The 19,416-nt window shown below is 52.5% G+C and overlaps 2 protein-coding genes across 6 annotated transcripts in view; one reads left to right on the top strand and one right to left on the bottom strand.

Annotated features, from left to right (window-relative positions):
* MRPL24 (mitochondrial ribosomal protein L24) overlaps positions 1–19,416 on the top strand; it is a 291,126-nt gene that overhangs the window by 171,807 nt on the left and 99,903 nt on the right. The window lies entirely within an intron of this gene.
* ARHGEF11 (Rho guanine nucleotide exchange factor 11) overlaps positions 1–19,416 on the bottom strand; it is a 64,823-nt gene that overhangs the window by 19,888 nt on the left and 25,519 nt on the right. For 4 of the 5 annotated variants that reach the window (XM_081840813.1, XM_081840816.1, XM_081840817.1 and 1 more), the window contains 19 exons: positions 18,057–18,235; positions 17,876–17,947; positions 16,163–16,282; positions 14,920–14,971; positions 14,058–14,134; positions 13,816–13,953; positions 13,315–13,389; positions 12,339–12,440; positions 10,445–10,543; positions 10,258–10,300; positions 8,805–8,901; positions 7,402–7,524; positions 5,902–5,925; positions 5,109–5,250; positions 4,898–4,994; positions 4,621–4,650; positions 3,266–3,392; positions 2,999–3,178; positions 46–93 (listed from right to left, as the gene is read on the bottom strand). In XM_081840813.1, coding sequence (XP_081696939.1) covers positions 46–93; positions 2,999–3,178; positions 3,266–3,392; positions 4,621–4,650; positions 4,898–4,994; positions 5,109–5,250; positions 5,902–5,925; positions 7,402–7,524; positions 8,805–8,901; positions 10,258–10,300; positions 10,445–10,543; positions 12,339–12,440; positions 13,315–13,389; positions 13,816–13,953; positions 14,058–14,134; positions 14,920–14,971; positions 16,163–16,282; positions 17,876–17,947; positions 18,057–18,235 — 1,825 coding nt within the window. The remainder of the gene's footprint in view (positions 1–45; positions 94–2,998; positions 3,179–3,265; positions 3,393–4,620; positions 4,651–4,897; positions 4,995–5,108; positions 5,251–5,901; positions 5,926–7,401; positions 7,525–8,804; positions 8,902–10,257; positions 10,301–10,444; positions 10,544–12,338; positions 12,441–13,314; positions 13,390–13,815; positions 13,954–14,057; positions 14,135–14,919; positions 14,972–16,162; positions 16,283–17,875; positions 17,948–18,056; positions 18,236–19,416) is intronic. The other variant, XM_081840815.1, reaches the window with a different exon arrangement.

The raw sequence follows: 19,416 nt of genomic DNA on the forward strand, positions 1-19,416 counted from the left end.
GAAGAATGCCTGTTTCTCCTCGCCCTGGCTGCGAGGGTAGCTCACCTGCGCCCCATTTTGGGAGTGTACGGCGGTGTGGGGTTTTCCAGAGACCTGCAGGCACAAGAAAAGATTATAAATGGTGAGCACCACAAGCTCTGGGCTTAACTTCCTCAGGGCTGCGAGAAGGGACCCATCCGGCAAACACTTAAGACACAGAACGCAGACTTCCCCAACCAGGTGCCCTCCGGGGGTTTTGAACTCCAGCTCCCATCAGCCCCAGCCAGCAGGTCAAATGGTACAAGTACTGATGAGGGCACAGCCACGATGGCTGGGCTGATGGGAGTTGGAGTCCCAAACACCTGGAGGGCACAGAATGAGGGGAAGAGCGACCCCTTTCCTTTGCAAACAGTCAGAAGGCTCCTCAAAGGAAGATAGGCAAGGATGGGAGGGGGAGAAAGGCGCACCATGAAGATAAATGCTGCGTATCTTAATTAAGAGCTAACTTACCGCATTTTTTGCTCTATAGGACACACTTTTTCCCCTCCAAAAATGAAGGCGAAAAGTGTGTGTGTCCTATGGAGCGAATGCAGGCTTTCGCTGAAGCCTGGAGAGCAAGAGGGGTCGGTGCGCACCAACCCCTCTCGCATTCCAGGCTTCAGGAAGCTATCCGCAAGACTGCGGAGCCCGGCGGGAGTTCCTGCCAGGCTCTGCAGGCTTGCACACAGCTGCCTGCAGCCCGAAGCCCGGGGAGCATGGCCCTGTGCACCCCGGGCTTCGGGCAGCTCTCCGCAAGCCTTCAGAGCCCGGCGGGAGTTCCCGCCGGGCTCTGAAGGCTTGCGGAGAGCTGCCTGCTGTCCCCGAAGCCAAAACAGCGAGACGGGGCGCTGCGCAGCCCTCCGTCTCGCTGTTCCAGCCTCGGGATGGCTGCACAAAGCCTCCGCAGGGCGGCGGGGTGAAGGCAGCTCTGCGCAAGCCTGCGGAGCCTGGCGGAGGCTTGAAAGGCTGTCCTAGAAGCCTCAAGCCTTTGGAGTGCAGCTGCGCTCCAAAGGCTTCAGGGATCTTTGAGGCTGGTGGTGGGCGAAAGCAGCGCTTCCCCCCACCGCCAGCTCCACAAGCTCGGGGCGCAGCGGCAAGGCCTGCTACTGAACGCACCTTGAACGCACCTTGTTTTTGAGGGGGAGAACAAGAAAAAAAAAAATTCCTATTCTCCCCCTCCTATGGTCTGGTGTGTCCAATAGAGCGAAAAATGCTGTAATTAAGAGCTAACTTTCCCCATACAGTGGACGCTCGGGTTGCAAACGTGATCCATGCGGGATGCAAGTTCACAACCCGCAGCGGCGCGTCTGCACATGCGTGGGTTGCAATTCGGGGCTTCTGCGCATGCGCAACCGCCAAAACCTGGAAGTAACCCGTTCCAGTACTTCCGGGTTTCGGCGGTCTACAACCCGAAAAAACGCAACCTGAAGTGTCTGTATATGCCCACTTGATCATTTTGATCTGCGGAAGTGGCACTTCTAGAAGTGGCCCATTCTGCATCTTTAAGGAACTGATATCTCAGCGTGGCAGCTCCTACCCTCTGGAACTCCCTGCCCATTGAGATTAGGGAGGCACCTTCCCTGTATTTTTGGGGGAGCCTACTAAAATATTTTGTTTGGGCAAAGCCTACCAAGACATGTAGAAGCTGAAATATATTTTAACCCGTCATTTCAGCTAAGTATGCACACTTTAAACTTCTTATTTCATTAAATTTGCTTTCTGTAAACTTGTTTCTAATGCTGGTTCTTTTTAACGGGCCATTTTAAACGTGTATTTCAGACTCTTTGTAAACCACTTAGCAGCTTTGTTTGAAGCTGGGCAGGATGCAATTTTTGCAAAATGAAGCAAACGCGGAGCAGAAAGCTGCCTTAGCTGCCCAAGTCCATCTCTATTCTCGCTGTTATTCTAGTAAATTTGGTTTTATACTTATAAGCCAGTTTGTGGTGGTGTTGTTTTGTTTTATCAATGGCTCCTAGCCAGGACGGCTCTGTTCTGCCTCCACAGTCAGAGGAAGCGATGCAGAATGCCGCGGCGAGACTCCTTCCTGGGTCTTCACTGCGAGATCACATTCACCCAGTGCTATACCAGCTGCACTGGCTCCCGGTGGAGTACAGGATCAGGTTTAAGGTGCTGGTTTTAACCTTTAAAGCCCTATACGGCCTAGGACCCTTTTACCTATGGGACCCCTTCTCCTGAAATGTCCCACGGAGGACCTTACAATCTTCAAACAAAAACATCTTGGAGGTCCCGGGCCACAGAGAGGTTAGGCTGGCCTCAACCAGAGCCAGGGCTTTTTCGGCTGTGGCTCCGATCTGGTGGAACACTCTGCCACAAGAGACTAGGGCCCTGCGGGACTTGACATCTTTCCGCAGGGACTGCCAGACAGAGCTGTTCCACCAGGCCTTTGGCCAGGGCACAGCCTGACCCCCTCCTTTGGCAATCCTCACAGAACTCCAGCCCAATGGTTGCCATTAATTTGATTTGAATTAATTTTATAATGAAATGATTTTAGAATGTTTTAGCATTTTACTGTTGTTAGCCGCTATGAGCCCGGCTTTGACTGGGGAGGGCGGGATATAAATAAATTTTATTATTATTATTATTATTATTATTATGATGATGATGATGATGAATCCCTGTTGCTGGAAACCTCAGGAGGCGAGAGTTCTTCTTGTGCTCAGGTCTTGCTTACAGGTTTCCCTTTTGGGTATCTGCTTGGCCACTGTGAGAACAGGAGGCTGGACTAATCCAGCAGGCTGTTCTGATGTTATTAATGCTTCTGTGCACAACTTGATACATGGCGCAGAACAGCAACCTCAAAGACGGAACAACGATAAGTTGCTTGTAAAGAGATGCCCAGAAAAAAACAGAATTTATCTAGAAAGCATCCAACTTCTGGAAGGTGTTGGAATACTAAGTACAGAATGTAGCGCTAGACCTTAAGGAGCTCCCCCCGCCCCCCAAGGTGCTCAATTTTCACCTGGCAGAGAGGCTGGACGCAGAAGAAGAGGCCGACTGGTGGAGGCGGGTGGCCTCAGCCGCGGCGTCCATGTCCACGTCGCTGCGTGAGCGAGGCACATTCTCTGCTTTGCGCAACCTCTTGAGCTCCTCCCGGCCCTTCAGGCTCTCCGACCGGCCGAGTTTGACCTCCGACCTGGAACTGAAGCCACGAGGGAGAGGGACAGATGAGGACTTGGAGCCCACCTGCGCCCACCCCCCTTGCTGGGCGTTCTGGGCATCCTCCTACCTGTCCGACTCCAGGAGGTCCTCAGGGAAGCTGCCGGTGGAGAGGCGCTGCAGGCCAGGATCCTGCGAGTCATAATGCTGGTTGTTCTCAAAGTGCTGGATGATGTTCCTCACGTTCCCGGGTTTAACTGGTCAGAGCGGGAGGGAAAGTCAAGCCGTTAGAAGTCCCCAGTCCCCACATAGCTACAGACTTAGCTGGGGGGGGGGTGAGGGGGCAGACACCAGGGTCTGGCCCGGAAGAAGGTCCAAGGCAGATGACTGTGTAGAGCAGCCTTTCTCAACCTGTAGGTCCCCAGATGTTGTTGAACTCCCATCACCAGAGGTCAGGGATGATGGGAGTTGTAGTCCAACAACATCTGGGGACCCACAGGTTGAGAACCGCTGGTGTAGAGGGAACTGAAGCGTGGCACTTTGGGGGGGGGGTTGTATCCTATGCCAGTTCTCCTCAGAGTAGACCCACTGCAACTAATGGACATGAAGAACTTGGGTTCACTCATTTCAACTGGTCCACTCTCAGCAGGCCTTGCCTGGATCAAAGCCTGGAACTCCTTAATTACACAGACACACTCCACTTCTACACAGCTGCTGAGGGGATGAGAGGGCCCTGTCTCCACTCTGCCCTTCACCTGGTTGCCATCCTGAACCCTTCTCCCCACCTGAAAAGGCTTAGAGAGGAAACCTAGGACTATGGATTCCCACAAGGGAGGAACCCCACGGCCTCAGGCCCAGCCCAGTTCCAGGGCCCCCCAGACACCCACTGGCAAGAAATCAAAGGGGAAGAAGGGCCATTCCTGTAAGCAGAACGACATCAAGGGAACACAACCTGAATGGCCAGCTCTGAAGGAGATGGGAGGGGAAGGGGAAAGGGGTGGCTGAGAGAGAAGGTGTCGCGGTCTCCCCACGGTGAACACAAGGGGTGGTTTGCACACCTTTCCCCAGGCAATCTCCCACCCCACTGGGGAAGCCGCGCCAGAAAGGGCCCTCTGAGGGCAGCGCCAAGGCCACGATCCTCACGACTGCATGGCAGAGGAGGGGACGCAACAACACTAAGCCAAAGTGCGCTGTCCTGGGCGCAGAAGTTAGGCAAGGAAACTGAAGTGTGGCTTTTGCATGGGGAGGGGAAAGAGGGCGGGGGGAGACCCTGAGCGATTAAATCCAAACCTTCCTCACAGAACCAGTGAGAACAACACTTTCCAAGGCCTTTTCTGGAAAAAGATACTTCCTCAACATTTTTTATTTTTTTAAGCAGCAGCAGCAGCAGGGGTGGGGTGGGGTGCGTAAGGGGGGTGAGCTGGGAGGGGGGGTCAGGGGAAAAAACCAGCAAGGGGTGTGTGTGTGTGTTCCTTTTGTTTTTACCTTCAACAGGGGACAAGGGGACATGAAATGCTGAAAAGAAAAACAAAAAGAATGGAATGTCAAAATCAACGTCAAAATTGCACCGATGAAAAAGACAGAAAAAAGAGGAGGAGAAGCGAGGAGAGGAGGAAGGAAGGAAGGAAGGAAGGAAGGAAGGAAGGAAGGAAGGAAGGAAGGAGGAAGCCCGGCTGAATCCCCCCCCCCAGAACACACTGCAGGAGGGGGGGTGTGTGCTCAGCACCATCACCCCCTGCCCTCATCTGCCCCTGGAACTCACTGCTCTGGGAGGAGCTTTTGGGCTTCCCAATGTACTTGAGGATGGGGTTCCGCTTCTTGTCCTCCATGGCGTCCTTATCCTTCTTGGTGCTGCTGCTCTGTTGACCCAGGAGAGAGAGAGACACACGCAGACACACACAGAGTGTGTATTAGGAGAGGCACAGGACACCCCCCCCCTTCTCTCCCTCCCTCCAGCCTGACCACCAGCTCACCTTCTTGGCCTTGGGGAAGAATGGCAGCCACTTCTCTTTCTCCTGCGCCTGGGACTTCTCCACCACGCTGATGGGACGTGCCTCTCGCGGACGGATCCCCACATGGCCCATGTAGGTGTTCAAGGCGAAGCTCATGGGGGCGCTGCGGGGAGGGAGAGGGGTCAACTGAGCCCCACAAGGGGAGGGTGGGGGGAAGAGGCTGCTGGCATCAGGGCAGCACAAGCCAGCGGGAGGGGGGAAAGCAGAGAGAACTCAAACTAAAGGTAAAGGGACCCCTGACCATTAGGTCCAGTCGTGGCCAACTCTGGGGTTGCGGCGCTCATCTCGCTTTACTGGCTGAGGGAGCCGGCATACAGCTTCCGGGTCATGTGGCCAGCAGGGCTAAGCCGCTTCTGGCGAACCAGAGCAGAGCACGGAAACGCCGTTGACCTTCCTGCCGGAGGGGTACCTATTGATCTACTTGCACTTTGAGGTGCTTTCGAACTGCTAGGTTGGCAGGAGCAGGGACCGAGCAACAGGAGCTCACCCCATCATGGGGATTCGAACCACCGACCTTCTGATCGGCAAGTCCTAGGCTCAGTGGTTTAACCCACAGCGCCACCCGCATCCCTTGACACGACACGTACATAAGATAAAAACCCAGAAATAAAGCAATATGCCATATGAAACATAAAGACAGCAGGAAGAAGCAGGTCACTGGCAGCCTCTCCAGGGGACCCTTGGAATTCTCCCCACCTTCTGAGCAGCCTGACCTAGTAGTCCTGGGGGGCTGAGGTTTGAGGGAGACACTCACCTCCTGTCCTCTTCGTATTTGGATCTGGAGGAAGGAGACAAAGGAAAGAGGAGGAGGTTAAAATGCATCTTCACTTCCTACAGCCTCTCCTCCTCTGCTTACAGCCCAGTCGCTGCCAAGAGACGGCTCACAGGGGGTCCACGTGCCCAGGCAGGAGACCCTCTCTTGCCCATTTAGTCTATACTGAAAACCCGCCTTCCTCCCTGCACACTGGTGCCCTCTGGATGTTGCTGGGACTCCCACCATCATCCCTGACCACTGGGCCATGCTTGCAAGAGGCTGGGCACATCAGCTGCAAGCCACAGGGTCAACCACTCCACTCGCCGTTGGCAAACACGTTTTTTACCCCCCAGGACTGCGCTATCGTCTCCCACCTTGAGACCCACACACAGGCACATAACCCTCTGCTGGCAAGTCTCCCGGGGGGAATATCTCTGCCCCCCGTTCCCGAGGGGCCCAGCCCCACCCTCACCCTGCAGCCAGAGGGGCTTCTTGTCCCTGTAGTTACACGGAGCCTCAAGCAGAGCACCACATGCGCAATCCTTCAGGCAGCATGGGACTGTGGTGGCAGCACAGCCTATGCCCAGAAATTATGGGTGTCCCAAATTGGAGCAGGCCCCTTTAGAAAACCCACCGGTGACTCCAGACTGGACAAGATTACAGGGGTCACTCCTTGTACCCCTTTGTGTTCTCCAGCTAGAGGAAGGCCTCGGCCACTGACCAGGGTGGGATTGCTCCTCCGTCAACAGCTATCTCTCTCCTCTCTCTCTCTCTCTCTCTCTCTGAGGGCACTCCCAATACACCAGCCGCAAAACAAGCTGGCCTGGCTCAGAGCCACAACTTTCAATCACCCTTCATGATTCCATCCTGCTTTATTGGCATTAATGCAATAAAAACGGGTCCTTAAAGAAAAGCAGAAGCCGGCCGTCAAAGTCTCCAGGAGGAGAAGGTGAGCAGAGCAAGAGGCAAGGAGTCCCAGAAAGTTTCCTATATGATATCTGGAGCCTTGCAAGGCTGGGGGGGCGGGGGAGCCCATACCGGGTCAGCCCCTGACACACACATACTGTATAAAGGTCAAGGGACCCCTGACCATGAGGTCCAGTCGTGACCGACTCTGGGGTTGCAGTGCTCATCTCGCTTTACTGGCCGAGGGAGCCGGCGTACAGCTTCCGGGTCATGTGGCCAGCAGGACTAAGCCGCTTCTGGCAAACCAGAGCAGCACACGGAAACGCCGTTTACCTTCCTGCCGGAGCGAGACCTATTTATCTACTTGCACTTTGAGGTGCTTTCAAACTGCTAGGTTGGCAGGAGCTGGGACTGAGCAACGGGAGCTCACCCTGTCACGGGGATTCAAACCACCGACCTTCTGATCGGCAAGTCCTAGGCTCTGTGGTTTAACCCACAGCGCCACCCGCGTCCCCACATACTGTATACAGACACTTTAATGCCGCAGGAAAGTCATCTCAGGTGTGCAATCTCAGATTATACACACACACTCACAGGATGTCTCCAAGCTGAGCGATCTGCTTCTCGGCCACCTGGCGCTCCTTCTGGGGGTCTCCGTCAAGGTCCATTAAGTCGTTCTCCCCGTACAAGCTTCCCAGGCCCATCGTGCGCTTGGTCCTGCAAGGCCAGACAGGAGTCCCAGGGCAGGATGAAGACACTCCTCCCTCTGAGCTTTCATTCATAACTCTGTATCCCACCTAAGCAGCCCCTGACCCAATTTCCCCAGAGCTCAAGGCGGCTTAGAAGATCTAGAAGGAAAGTCTAGTGACCCAGAGGAAAGCAACGAAACACCTGAGATGATGCTGTTTCATTCCATTTGGGCTCTCTTTTAAAGCACAGAAGAGGAACATTTGCTGAACAGGTTTGCTTTTTAAAACAGCTCCAGGTGGCTGGAAGCGACAGCTGTCAACTTCCTGCCTTAGACAAGGGCACTTCCTCTGGGATCCCGGCTTGCACGAAGGAGCATCGACCCCGAAACAAAACTTTCTTCTGTTCTATTGCAGGTGGAAGTGGGTACCAACTAAGGGATTCACGTAAGACACACAAAATCCCATCAAAACTACTCAAAACTGGAGTAGTGGATTAAACAAGTGAGCTGAAGTCTACAGATTATTATTTTTTAATAAAAAAAAGGAATTTTATTTAGAACATAACATAACCCCCCACCCCCCCAATACAGAAATCCACCCTCATTAAACGTGAACATAACATGCAATGAGCATAACGTACAACAATACAAACAACCAAATAAAAGACTTGATTTATCCTGTATCTGACCTCCATATTTACTTCTTATAAGCTGTTTCTTTTATGAATAATTATTAAGATTTTTCTAATTATAATTTAAATATCCACAAAGTCTCCTGCAGACATTAATCGAAACAGGTCCAGGTATGTATTTTAGGACACTGTTTTGTGAAGTATTCTCTGCACTTTCCCCATGCTTTTTGAAACTCTTGTCTAGTGTGATCTCTAATTGCCTCTGTTAATCTAGCCAGTTCTATATACTCTAACGGTTTGTCTTGCCATTCCTTTTTTGTTGGCACAGTTTCTTTTTTCCCAGTTTTTAGCAATTAGGATCCTAGCCGCTCCTCTACAGATTAAATTAACCAATCAGCACACAGATGCACTTCATAGGAATTCTATTTTCTACACCTAACCCTGAAAATCTCACCTCGGCCATGTAAGCCTTGGGCAAGCAAATCAGGCCGAACGTTGCATAAACTATTTCCCCGGAGGAGCCCCCTGATTCCCTTCTGACACAGCGTGTGTTAGTTCTGCCCTCCAGGCCTTCAGACCCCCAGTCCCTTCCCCTCTGCCACCTCCAATTTCCCCTATCAACGTACTTTGGCAGCAGCAGCAGCCAGGCAAGGCACTGGGGGATTTGGGTTCCTCACCTGTAATCCTGGATCTGCTCCTGGATCTCAGGCATGACGGCCTCCTGGGCCTCTAGGAAAATGCTTCGGACGTCCTCCCCATTCCGCAGGCAGGAGTCTGGAGGAGCCATGGATTTGGGGTCGGGGGAGAGAAAAACAAGTCTTATGAAGGTGTGACAAGGGGGAGGCCTGGAGGCTTCTATAGACAGGAGGAAGGAGAGTTTACAGAGAGTTTACACCTCTGACCCTCCAGGTGCTGCTGGACTTGACACCCAACGGCCTCGGCTGATGGTGATGGGAGGTGGGGGTCCACAGGTGCTCCCCCACCCGTTCTACGGCCTCCCAATGCCTCAAAAGGACACAAGAGCCTGCTGACCCACAGGGGGCCCATCTAGTCCAGCATCCTATCCTCACAGGGGCCAGCCGGATGCTCAGCAGGTCCTGAGCACAACAGCAGCACCCAAGTAAGAATGTAACGTAAGAAGAACCCTGTTGCTGGATCAGGCCAGTGGCCAGTCCGGTCCTGTTCTCGCAGCGGCTGACCAGGTGCCCCCCAAACCCTCAAGTATGACCCAAGCGTAAGAGAACACTCTGCTCTCCTGAGGTTTCCAGCAATGGGGGATTCAGAAGAATCGCTGCCTCTGGCAGTGAAGGCAAAGACAGTCACAAAACCAAGAAATTACACAAAACAAATGAAATACTGTGAAAATCCCTGAAACGAGAAGTAATCGACTAGAAATATTATCTTATAGAAATAAACTAAGTAATAACAAAATTAAAACGTTTAAGGAAAAAATAGGAAAACCTATTTAGTTTATTTCTATAAGATAATAAGATAAAGGTAAAGGGACCCCTGACTGTTAGGTCCAGTCGTGGCCGACTCTGGGGTTGCAGCGCTGATCTCGCTTTATTGGCCGAGGGAGCCGGCGTACAGCTTCCGGGTCATGTGGCCAGCATGACTAAGCCGCTTCTGGCGAACCAGAGCAGTGCACGAAAACGCCGCTCACCTTCCTGCCGGAGCGGGACCTATTGATCTACTTGCACTTTGACGTGCTTTCGAACTGCTAGGCTGGCAGGAGCAGGAACCGAGCAACGGGAGCTCACCCAGTCATTGCGGGGATTCGAACCACCAACCTTCTGATCGGCAAGTCCCAGGCTCTGTGGTTTAACCCACAGCGCCACTCACGTCCCTATAAGATAATATTTCTAGTCAATTACTTCTCGTTTCAGGGATTTTCACGGTATTTCATTTGCTTCGTGAAGGCAAAGCCCAGCTTGTTTTCAAGGCCCTTCTGGGCCAGTGACATTTTAGGCTGTTCTTGGGGCTGATCTGTTTGCCCATGGTAAGACTGACTCAAGGAGCACACAAGAAGAGAAGGAAATTCCTTCCAAGCCATCACTACATGTCTCTGCTCCTAGATTTCTGATCCTTAAAGGGTCACAACAGCCCTTTTACTCAGGAGGTCAAACTCACCTATCTCAGCCAACAACTGATCGGAGACCTTGACTCTTAGAGGCTGAGGAAGGGAAAGAAAAAGACAGCGTTGACCCACCAGCACCAGCCTCCCAAGGCCTCTCACACCCCACAACACCAGTGCAATCTGGTACGTGATATGGCAGGGGGGAGCGAGGAAGCCCCTGGCTGCCCCCCGATCGCTCACCGCAGTTTTCTCCAGGAAGATGTGCCAAATGTCCTTCCCAAGTCCCCGGGCTTCCTTGGGGCTCATCTGCTGGCAAACATCTGCGCACAAGTACAGCAGCTGCCGAGGAGAGAGAGAGGAGGAAGGAAGAGGAGAAAAAACACGCATCAGGGTGAGAGGGAACGGAGAGGGTGAAGAAATGCCCACAAGAGAGCCGAAAGGGGGGGGGAGGGGGGAGGGAGGAAGTAGGCCTGGAAGGGCGTCCCCGGTATGGAGTTGCCGTGGGAGCCGCCAGGGAAGACACCATGCTGAGTCAAGGATAAAAGGGGGCATCTTGCCTGGCTGGAAACGGAGGTGGGATTGCGGGCGTGTTTCGCAATTCTCACACGAGCAGGAACTAACTGTGGCAACCACAGCAAAGCAAATTTCACGGGCTGCAAGAATTACGAAGAGGCTGCTTTCTGCTGGGTCAGACCTACGGCCCATCTAGGTCAGTACTGCCGACACTGACTGGCAGTCGTGGCTCTCAGGGAGGGGTAGCCCTGACCTGGCGAAGTCAGGGCTTGGGCCTGGGATGTTCTGCACCTGCCCCACCAGAAATGAAGGCTGCAGTCCTCATGGCTCTAAATGAAGAACCGGTTTGAAGACAGAAAGCAGCCATCTACCAAGTCTGTGGCCAGCACTGGTTCTCTGGGGCCTCCATCCTCCTTCTTAGGGGGATTGAATCCTGCTCACAAGACATTCTGGTCTCTTTGTAATGAGAGAAAAAAAGTTATCTCCAGGTCTGAGGCAACAGCGAGGGCTGGGAATATCTTAATTTGAACATACACCTTATAAACACATAGGCTTAAGGCACACAACTAGAAAACTGCTTGCCTGCCCATCAGGCCCCAATCTTCATGCCGGGAGCAGCTCCTCTGATTCAGAGGGTTTTCAAATAATGATAATAATAATAATAATAATAATAATAAATAATAATAATAATAATAATAATAATATCCCGCCCTCCCCAGCCGAAGCCGGGCTCAGAGCGGCTAACAACAATAAAAGTAGCACAGCATTCTAAAATCATTTCATTTTAAAATCAATTCAAATCAAATTAATGGCAACCATTGGGCTAAAGTTCTGTGAGGATCGCCAAAGGAGGGGGTCAGAATGTGCCTTGGCCAAAGGCCTGGTGGAACAGCTCTGTCTTGTGGAAAAATGTCAAGTCCCTCAGGGCCGTAGTCTCTTGGGACAGAGCGTTCCACCAGATCGGGGCCACAGCAGAAAAAGCCCTGGCTCTGGTTGAGGCCAGCCTAACCACCCTGTGGCCTGGGACCTCCAAGATGTTTTTGTCTGAAGACCGTAAGGTCCTTCATGGGACATACCAGGAAAGGCGGTCCCGTAGATACGAGGGTCCTAGGCCGGATAGGGCTTTAAAGGTTAAAACCAGCACCTTAAACCTGATCCTGTACTCCACCGGGAGCCAGTGCAGCCGGTATAGTACCGGGTGAATGTGATCTCGCAGCGAAGACCCCATAATAAACCAGCGTATTCCACACATAGGTTCATTTGCCCTGTGGTACCTGATGCCTGGCATGGAGGACACCAGGGGCCTGATTTTGAAAGACAAGCACCTGGGTCTTCATGCCTGTGGGAAAAAGCTGGCAGAAATCTAGCTAGCTTCTTTCCTTCCTTCCTTCCTTCCTGCTGTAGCGCCTGTGCTTGGGCACACAGGCTGGGTGCAAAAAGACTGACACAAACACCAGCAAACTCCCTTCCACCTTCCCGGCACATCCCTGACCCCCCCCCCCATCTCCACGCAGCGGCCCAGACTGCCCAGTGGCATGTTCCCTGCATCTCTTCCCACTGGGCCCTTGCCTTGGGAATGGCGAAGGATAAAAGGAAGGAAGGAGCCCCCTTTGGATCGTACCAGAGGACTCGGGTCGGCCTGAGAGAAGATGTAGCGCAAGAAGACGCCCAGGTGCGCCAGCCGTGTCTTCAGCCTCCCTAAATCCTGGAAGAGGGAGTCACACTGCGGGGAGGAGAGAGAAGAAGAAGAAACACGCTCAGGGGCTGCCAGACGACAACACAGGGGCCACATGGACTGCCTGTATCTATGTTCCAGGGTCCACCTCAAAGTGCTTGTTTTTGGTCCTGCAAAGCCCTTGATTGCTCAGGACCTCCAATACCTAATGGGTGGCCCGGACTCTGTCTTCTTCATCATCATCATCAGGCCCTTCTCTGTACTCTGCCTCTGGCTGAGATCCAGATGTTGGCCTTTCCTGCTGCGCCCTCTCCCCTCAACCTCTGCCCAGGGAGGTCTTCCTGGCACATACCTTAACATCTTATCAGACCAATAATCATCATCATAATTTATTATTTATACCCCGCCCATCTGGCTGGGTTTCTCCAGCCACGCTGGGCGGCTTCCAACAGAATATTAAAATACAATAGTCTATTAAACATTAAAAGCCTCCCTAAACAGGGCTGCCTTCTGATGTCTTCTAAAAGTCTGGTAATTGTTGTTCTCTTTGACATCTGGTGGGAGGGCGTTCCACAGGGCGGGAGCCACCACCGAGAAGGCGTATCCTATCAGAGTCCCATTCAGACATGCAGATTCTCCAGGGCTTTTGAGGGGTTACAATCTGACATGGTGGGTAGCCTTAGAGAGGTACTGTATTCTTAAACCTGACAAATGTCTTTACATAGTGTATGTAAGTTTCCTAGAGGCATTTTCCACCTGGAAGCTAATAAAATTAATAATAGTAATATTTTAAAATTCTGAATAGGAGATGCCTTGGCCAACCAGCAAACCCCACCCTACTCTACTATTAGAAGGCCTGTTACCGCCCCCACGCCCACCCCCCACCAAGAAAGCATGGGTGAGGCAGTGACGGTGTTCCTACCTCATTGTTGAAGTACCCGGGGTCGTAATCTTCCTCTGGACCAATGATGAGCGGCCTCAGCGTCCGATCCGAGCCCTGCAAAAGGTCATTTATCAGGGTGAGACACATCACAACTGCGGAGGAAGACCCACAAGTTGTTGGGGGTTTTTTTTTTGGGGGGGGAGAATAGTTATGTCTCAGCTTCATTATCTAAAATGGAAGTTTCAGAAGGAGAGCAAGCTAGTGTTATTATATGTCTATTTAATGGTGTCTGATGGGTAAGGTTGCTTTAGAAATCTGAAAAGGGAAAGGGGAAAAACACCCAGAATAATACGCGCCCCCCCCCAATGAAATGGAAGTTCCTACCCCCCTTGTGGTCAGGGGGTGGGTGAGAATCAAAATCCCAGCTAAAGGGCTGGGAAGCTCAAGAGGCTCAGAAAAGGGAGAGAGGCAGGGCTAATTTTTCAAGGGGTGCTTTTAAAAATGGGGAAGTGGGGGGGGGCAGGAAGTCCAGACCCTCACCTGTTCTGCGGAGGGGGAGAATGGCGTGTCTGAGCCCTGGCGCCGATGGTGCTGGAACATTCTGGAGGTGATGACTGGGGAGGTGTGGGGGCTGTCCAAGCCGGGGTCGGACAGGACCGAATTCCGGTTCAGGGAGATCTGCTCCAGGAAGAGAAATTGCATTACTGAGATCACACCCCCCCCCCCCACTTTCATTACCGGCCCAAGGAAGCAGAACCCCAAGCAGCCCCTTTAGCACTTGCCTCGCTGACGGAGGGGAACCGCTCTGTGCCAGAGTCCATGCCACTGTCACCGTCCTGAGAGTCCAAGGACAGGCGCCCTGAAGAATGCAGAAGGGGGGACAATGACGACACAGTTAAGAGCCCTGGCAGAAACGAAGAAAACTTGGGGTGGGGCCTCCAAACTGTCAGTATTTGGCAGGAGAGATTCAAGGACATACCAGAATATAAGGAGAGCCTGGCCGCTGCTGAATCACGTCAAAGGGGGTTGGACTAAATGACCCCTGGGGTCCCTTCCAACTCTAGAATTCTGTGATTCTATGATCTAGTCCAGCATCCTGTCAACACAGTTCCTTAAGAACCTAGAAATCGAGACCTGGGGCTTCCTCCTCCTCCTCGAACCGCTTCCATCCCAGAAGGAACTTTCAACCAACAAGGAGCACAAGCCTTTGCATATTTCCTCCTCCCTCCTAATCCCGTTTTCCTTTGGTGCTGAGTCTTTTTAGATTGCAAGCCTGAAGCGGGGCAGAGACAGACTGTCTTGTCTGTAAGCTGTTCTGGAGAGTTTTTGTTTGTTTGTTTGTTTTGTGTGTGTGTGTGTGTGTGTGTTGGGTTGGGTTGAAGAGTGGGATAAAGAAAATGCATAAATGAATTTTGCACACTTCTATGCATAGGGAATTTGTTTTTTTCCATTATGTTCCCTAAATATAGAAGAACAGCAAATAAGGGAGAAAGCTCAGCTAGCCCCGACTCCCTGGACACACCCAAACACACACCGTTTCTGAAAACAAGGCCCACAAATCAGTGGGAATCTCCTTTGCTGCTTGGAAGGAGGGAGGTGCAGAGGCGGTCTGGCCCTGCCATCCAGTCCCACAGAACAACTCACCATCGGTGACTCGGGAACCGCTGAAGTCACTGAAGAGCCGGGTGGTGGAATCCTGAAAAGCAAAGAGGTTGAGAGCTCAGCGCCAGATTCACCCTCCCTGTAAGAATGGTGGGAGGACGGAGAAAAGCAACACTGGGATCAATCCTGAGACTATCGGAAGGGCCTGGCTTCCAAAGGGGGCACAGCTAGTTCCGCCTCCTGGTCTCACAGTGGCCAAATGCCCCATAGAACCTAGACTGCTTCTGAACATAAGAAGGGTCTGGCTGCTGCTGGATCAGGCCAGCTGCCCTCACGGTGGCTGACCAGGTGCCCCAACTGGGAGGCCCACAAGCAAGACATGAGAGCAACAGTAACACTCTCCAAAGGTATTTCGGAATTATTTTAGAAAGACCTGCATTGGCTCCCAGTACGTTTCCGAGCACAATTCAAAGTGTTGGTGCTGACCCTCAAAGCCCTAAACGGCCTTGCGGCCCAGTATACCTGAAGGAGCGTCTCAACCCCCATCGTTCTGCCCAGACACTGAGGTCCAGCTCTGAGGGCCTTCTGGCAGTTCCCTCATTGCGAGAAACCAAGTTACAGGAAACCAGGCAGAGGGCCTTCTCAGTGGTGGCACCCGCCCTGTGGAACGCCCTCCCAGCAGATGTCAAAGCGATAAACAACTACCTGACATTCAGAAGACATCCAAAGGCAGCCCTGTTTAGGGAAGCTTTTAATGTTTGATGCATTATGGTATTTTAATGTTTTGTTGGAAGCCACCCAGAGTGGCTGGGGAAGACCAGCCACCTGGGCGGGATATAAATAAATTTATTAATTATCATCATCATCATCATCATCATCATTATCATTATAGAATAATTACTTTAGAAGGGACAAAAACCTGATGTGGCAAGATGCATTCCCCGCTGAGGACTGAGCATATTTGTTCTGTGGCTGCAGAATGCCAACTGAAATTTGGGGGAGAAAAACCGGGCTCCAGGTGGGAGAGGAGAATGGGATGGAGGAGAGTGTGACCGGCAGCCACCCACAACAGGAGCACTGCACCCCGCTCTGTTTGGATGGAGCATGGCATGCTCTGTGGGTGGCACAGGAACTCTCACGTCGTTGGCAAACGGCACCAACTTCCACTGTCCGCTGAGCATCGCCAGGCTCAAGCTGTCACAACCTTCACCCATCCTCACTGCAGCCGACAAGCCACGCTGCCCCCTCCTCAACACAGCGCCCACCCCCACAGCCATTCACTCACCAGAAGCCCTCCTGTCTCTTGGCGGATCTTGTGCTGTAGCTGATTGACTCTCCGGCGAGCACCTTCAATCTGTTCCTCGATCAGGGAAGCCGGATTCCGATTGTAGGCTTCGTAGCAACGCTGCTCCGGGGTGGAAGGGCAGGTACCAAGATTGCAGGCTGCTTTTTCAAAAGAGAGGTCCAACTGGTGGCCCCCACTCTCCCCCCCCCCAGACAGGGAGCCCAAGGCTGTCCAGTAGATTTTGCAAAGGGCTAGCAAAATGTAAAGAATTGGCCAAGATCATTGTGGCGATCACACAGGGTCCCCGGACGTTTAACAGTCTATTGATCCCTGTGCCCCCACTGTGCTCGCTTCCCTGCTGCCACCAACCTGTTACTCTCTGGTAAAACACTGAGTCCAGACAGTTGTTAAAAGTGAACCCAAAAAAACCAAGTTTATTTTACAAACATTAACAAGTTTATGGTTTCTCAGATAATATTCCCGTCGGTATCTTAACTTTAGTTTCTTTACTGGCCTATACCTTGCCAATACCTTCTGACTGATTATCTCAACTGTTTGACTGACTCCTCTTAACAAATTCTCTCACACCAGACTAGCCCAAACCACAGATTTATCCTCTCTGTCTCTTCTCTAACTCCAGACTGACTTCTCAACAACTCTAACTCCCAAAAAAACCTCTGTGCTTAAACCTTATACACAGTTAACTCTGCCCCTTGGGTTCCCATTGGTTAGTCATTTTGCAATTAGTTGACACCTTAGGAGGGCAAACATCACAATCATCAATTGACAAGAGTGATGGCCGCCATCCCAGCTGTTAGAATTGGTTGAGAGAAGGAGGGCAGGGGCTGGCTTCTGCACAGAGACAGAAAACCCCTCAAATTTGCAAGAGGGTGGCAGTTAAGAGAAACGGCAACATGGGTTGGCTGTTGGCTTCAAACGGGGGGAGCCAAGTTGTGGGGCTCGAACTCCCAGCAGCAGCAGCAGCAGCAGCAGCAGCCGCCGCCAGGATGGCCAATGGTCAGTGAATCCAGCAACACCCAGAGGCCTCAGTCCTGCCTGTATCCCACCACCCCACAAGCACTTAAAGGTCAAGGGACCCCTGACCATTAGGTCCAGTCGTGGCCGACTCTGGGGTTGCGGCGCTCATCTTACTTTACTGGCCGAGGGAGCCGGCGTACAGCTTCCGGGTCATGTGGCCAGCATGACTAAGCCCCTTCTGGCGAACCAGAGCAGCGCACGGAAACGCCGTTTACCTTCCCGCCGGAGTGGTACCTATTTATCTACTTGCACTTTGACATGCTTTTGAACTGCTAGGTTGGCAGGAGCAGGGACCGAGCAACGGGAGCTCACCCCGTCATTGCGGGGATTCGAACCGCCAACCTTCTGATCGGCAAGTCCTAGGCTCTGGGGTTTAACCCACAGCGCCACCCGCGTCCCCCACCAGCACTTACAAGCCCAAAAGGGCACTGTGGCTCCACAAGAGAGCCCAGTGCAGCAAACTAGGAAGGGGGTCCCATTCCACCGCAATGAACTGCTCTGCTGCTGGCAAGACCCCAGGCTCAGGAGGCAAGCAAAACCACCATGACTGGTCCAGCAGAGCCCCGCTTCACCCCCTGGATGGACCATCTGTCATCTGTGATTCCTTCACCGCAGAGGGTTGGAGTAGATGACCTTTGGAGGGCCCCTCCAACCCTTCGATTCTACGATTCCTACCTGCAGCTCTGCCTCCTCCTGCCTCAGCATGTTGCGGAGAATCTGTGTTGCGTGCTTCTGGACTTCTGGATCCTAAGAGTTTTCGAAAAGGCCGGAGAGGGGAGGAAGCGAGGTCAGTTAAGGTTGCCTGCAGACTCTGTACTGTCCTCCAGCCCCACTGCACGGGACCCCCCTCTCATACCTGCAGTGGCTTTGGCCCCGTGATGCGCTGCGGCGGAGGCAGTGGCGGCGGAGGGGGCGGAGGGGGGCACGCAGGTGCGACCTGAGGAGCCCCCGGCTGGTGCCCATCCTGCTGGGAGCCCAGAAACCCCACGGAGGCAGGAGGGGAGCCCAAGAGGGTGAGGGCGACATAAGCACCGGCTTGGGAGAGCAGTGAGGGGGCGGGTCACGAAGGGACAAGACAGACAGAAAAATTTGTGTTAAAAACATGAGCCGCTTAGCGGTCCCCGTTTCCCTGAGAGGGGGGCACACACCCACCAGTCCAAATGAACCATAATTCCCAGATTTCATTCATAGGACCCTCGTACCTACGGGACCACCTCTCCTGGTATGCCCCGCGGAGGACCTTAAGGACCACAAATGACAACACTTTGGAGGTCCCAGGTCGCAAGGTGCTTAGACTGGTCTCAACTAGGGCCAGGGAAGACAGTGGAAGATAGGAGTGCCTGGTGTGCTCTGGTCCAGGGGGTCACGAAGAGTCCGACACGACTAAACGACTAAACAACAACAACAGGGCAGGGCCTTTTCAGTACTGGCCCCAACTTGGTGGAACGCTCTGTCCCAAGAGACTAGGGCCCTGCAGGACTTGACATCTTTCCGCAGGGCCTTCAAGACAGAGCTGTTCCGCCTGACCTTTGGTTTGGACTCGGTCTGACCCTTATGTCTTCCCTCCCCTTATGGTTTTGATCTATGTGCTACTTTTAAAATGAAGCTGCTTTTTAACCCGTATTTTAAATTGGTATTTTTTTCTTTTCCCCCGCCATTATGTTTTCCTTGTAATTTTACTGGTGTTAGCCACCCTGAGCCTGGCTCTGACCAGGGAGGGAGGGGTATAAATAAATTTTATTATTATTATTATTATTATTATTATTATTATTATTATTATTATTATTATTTCAAGCATCTGTAGAACTGAGATATGAGCCAAAATGTGTGCAAACAAAGCGTCTCACAAGAACAAGAAGAGTCTGCCGGATCAGGCCAATGGGCCATCTAGTCCAGCATTCTGTTCTCACAGTGGTTGACCACAAGCCCCAAGCAGGAACTGAGCAGAAGAGCAGTCTCCCCTCCTGAGGTTTCCAGCAACTAACATTCAGAAGCAATGCTGGCTCCTGCAGCAGAGAGTTCCATAGTGGAACTATGCACTCATTTTTTCACGAGCCTGTTCCCCTTTTCTGTCCCCCAAAGAAATTCCCACAGATGCCCACAAGGGTCTTCAGTACCCTTGCTGGGGAGTTTCTCCAACCTTCTTGCCAAGGGCACACACACACACACACACACACACACAGTGCCCCCAGTATTCCCCAGAAGGGCTAAAAGCC

Source organism: Podarcis erhardii, assembly GCF_964252035.2.
Source record: "Podarcis erhardii genome assembly, chromosome: 15".
Lineage (NCBI taxonomy): Eukaryota > Metazoa > Chordata > Lepidosauria > Squamata > Lacertidae > Podarcis > Podarcis erhardii.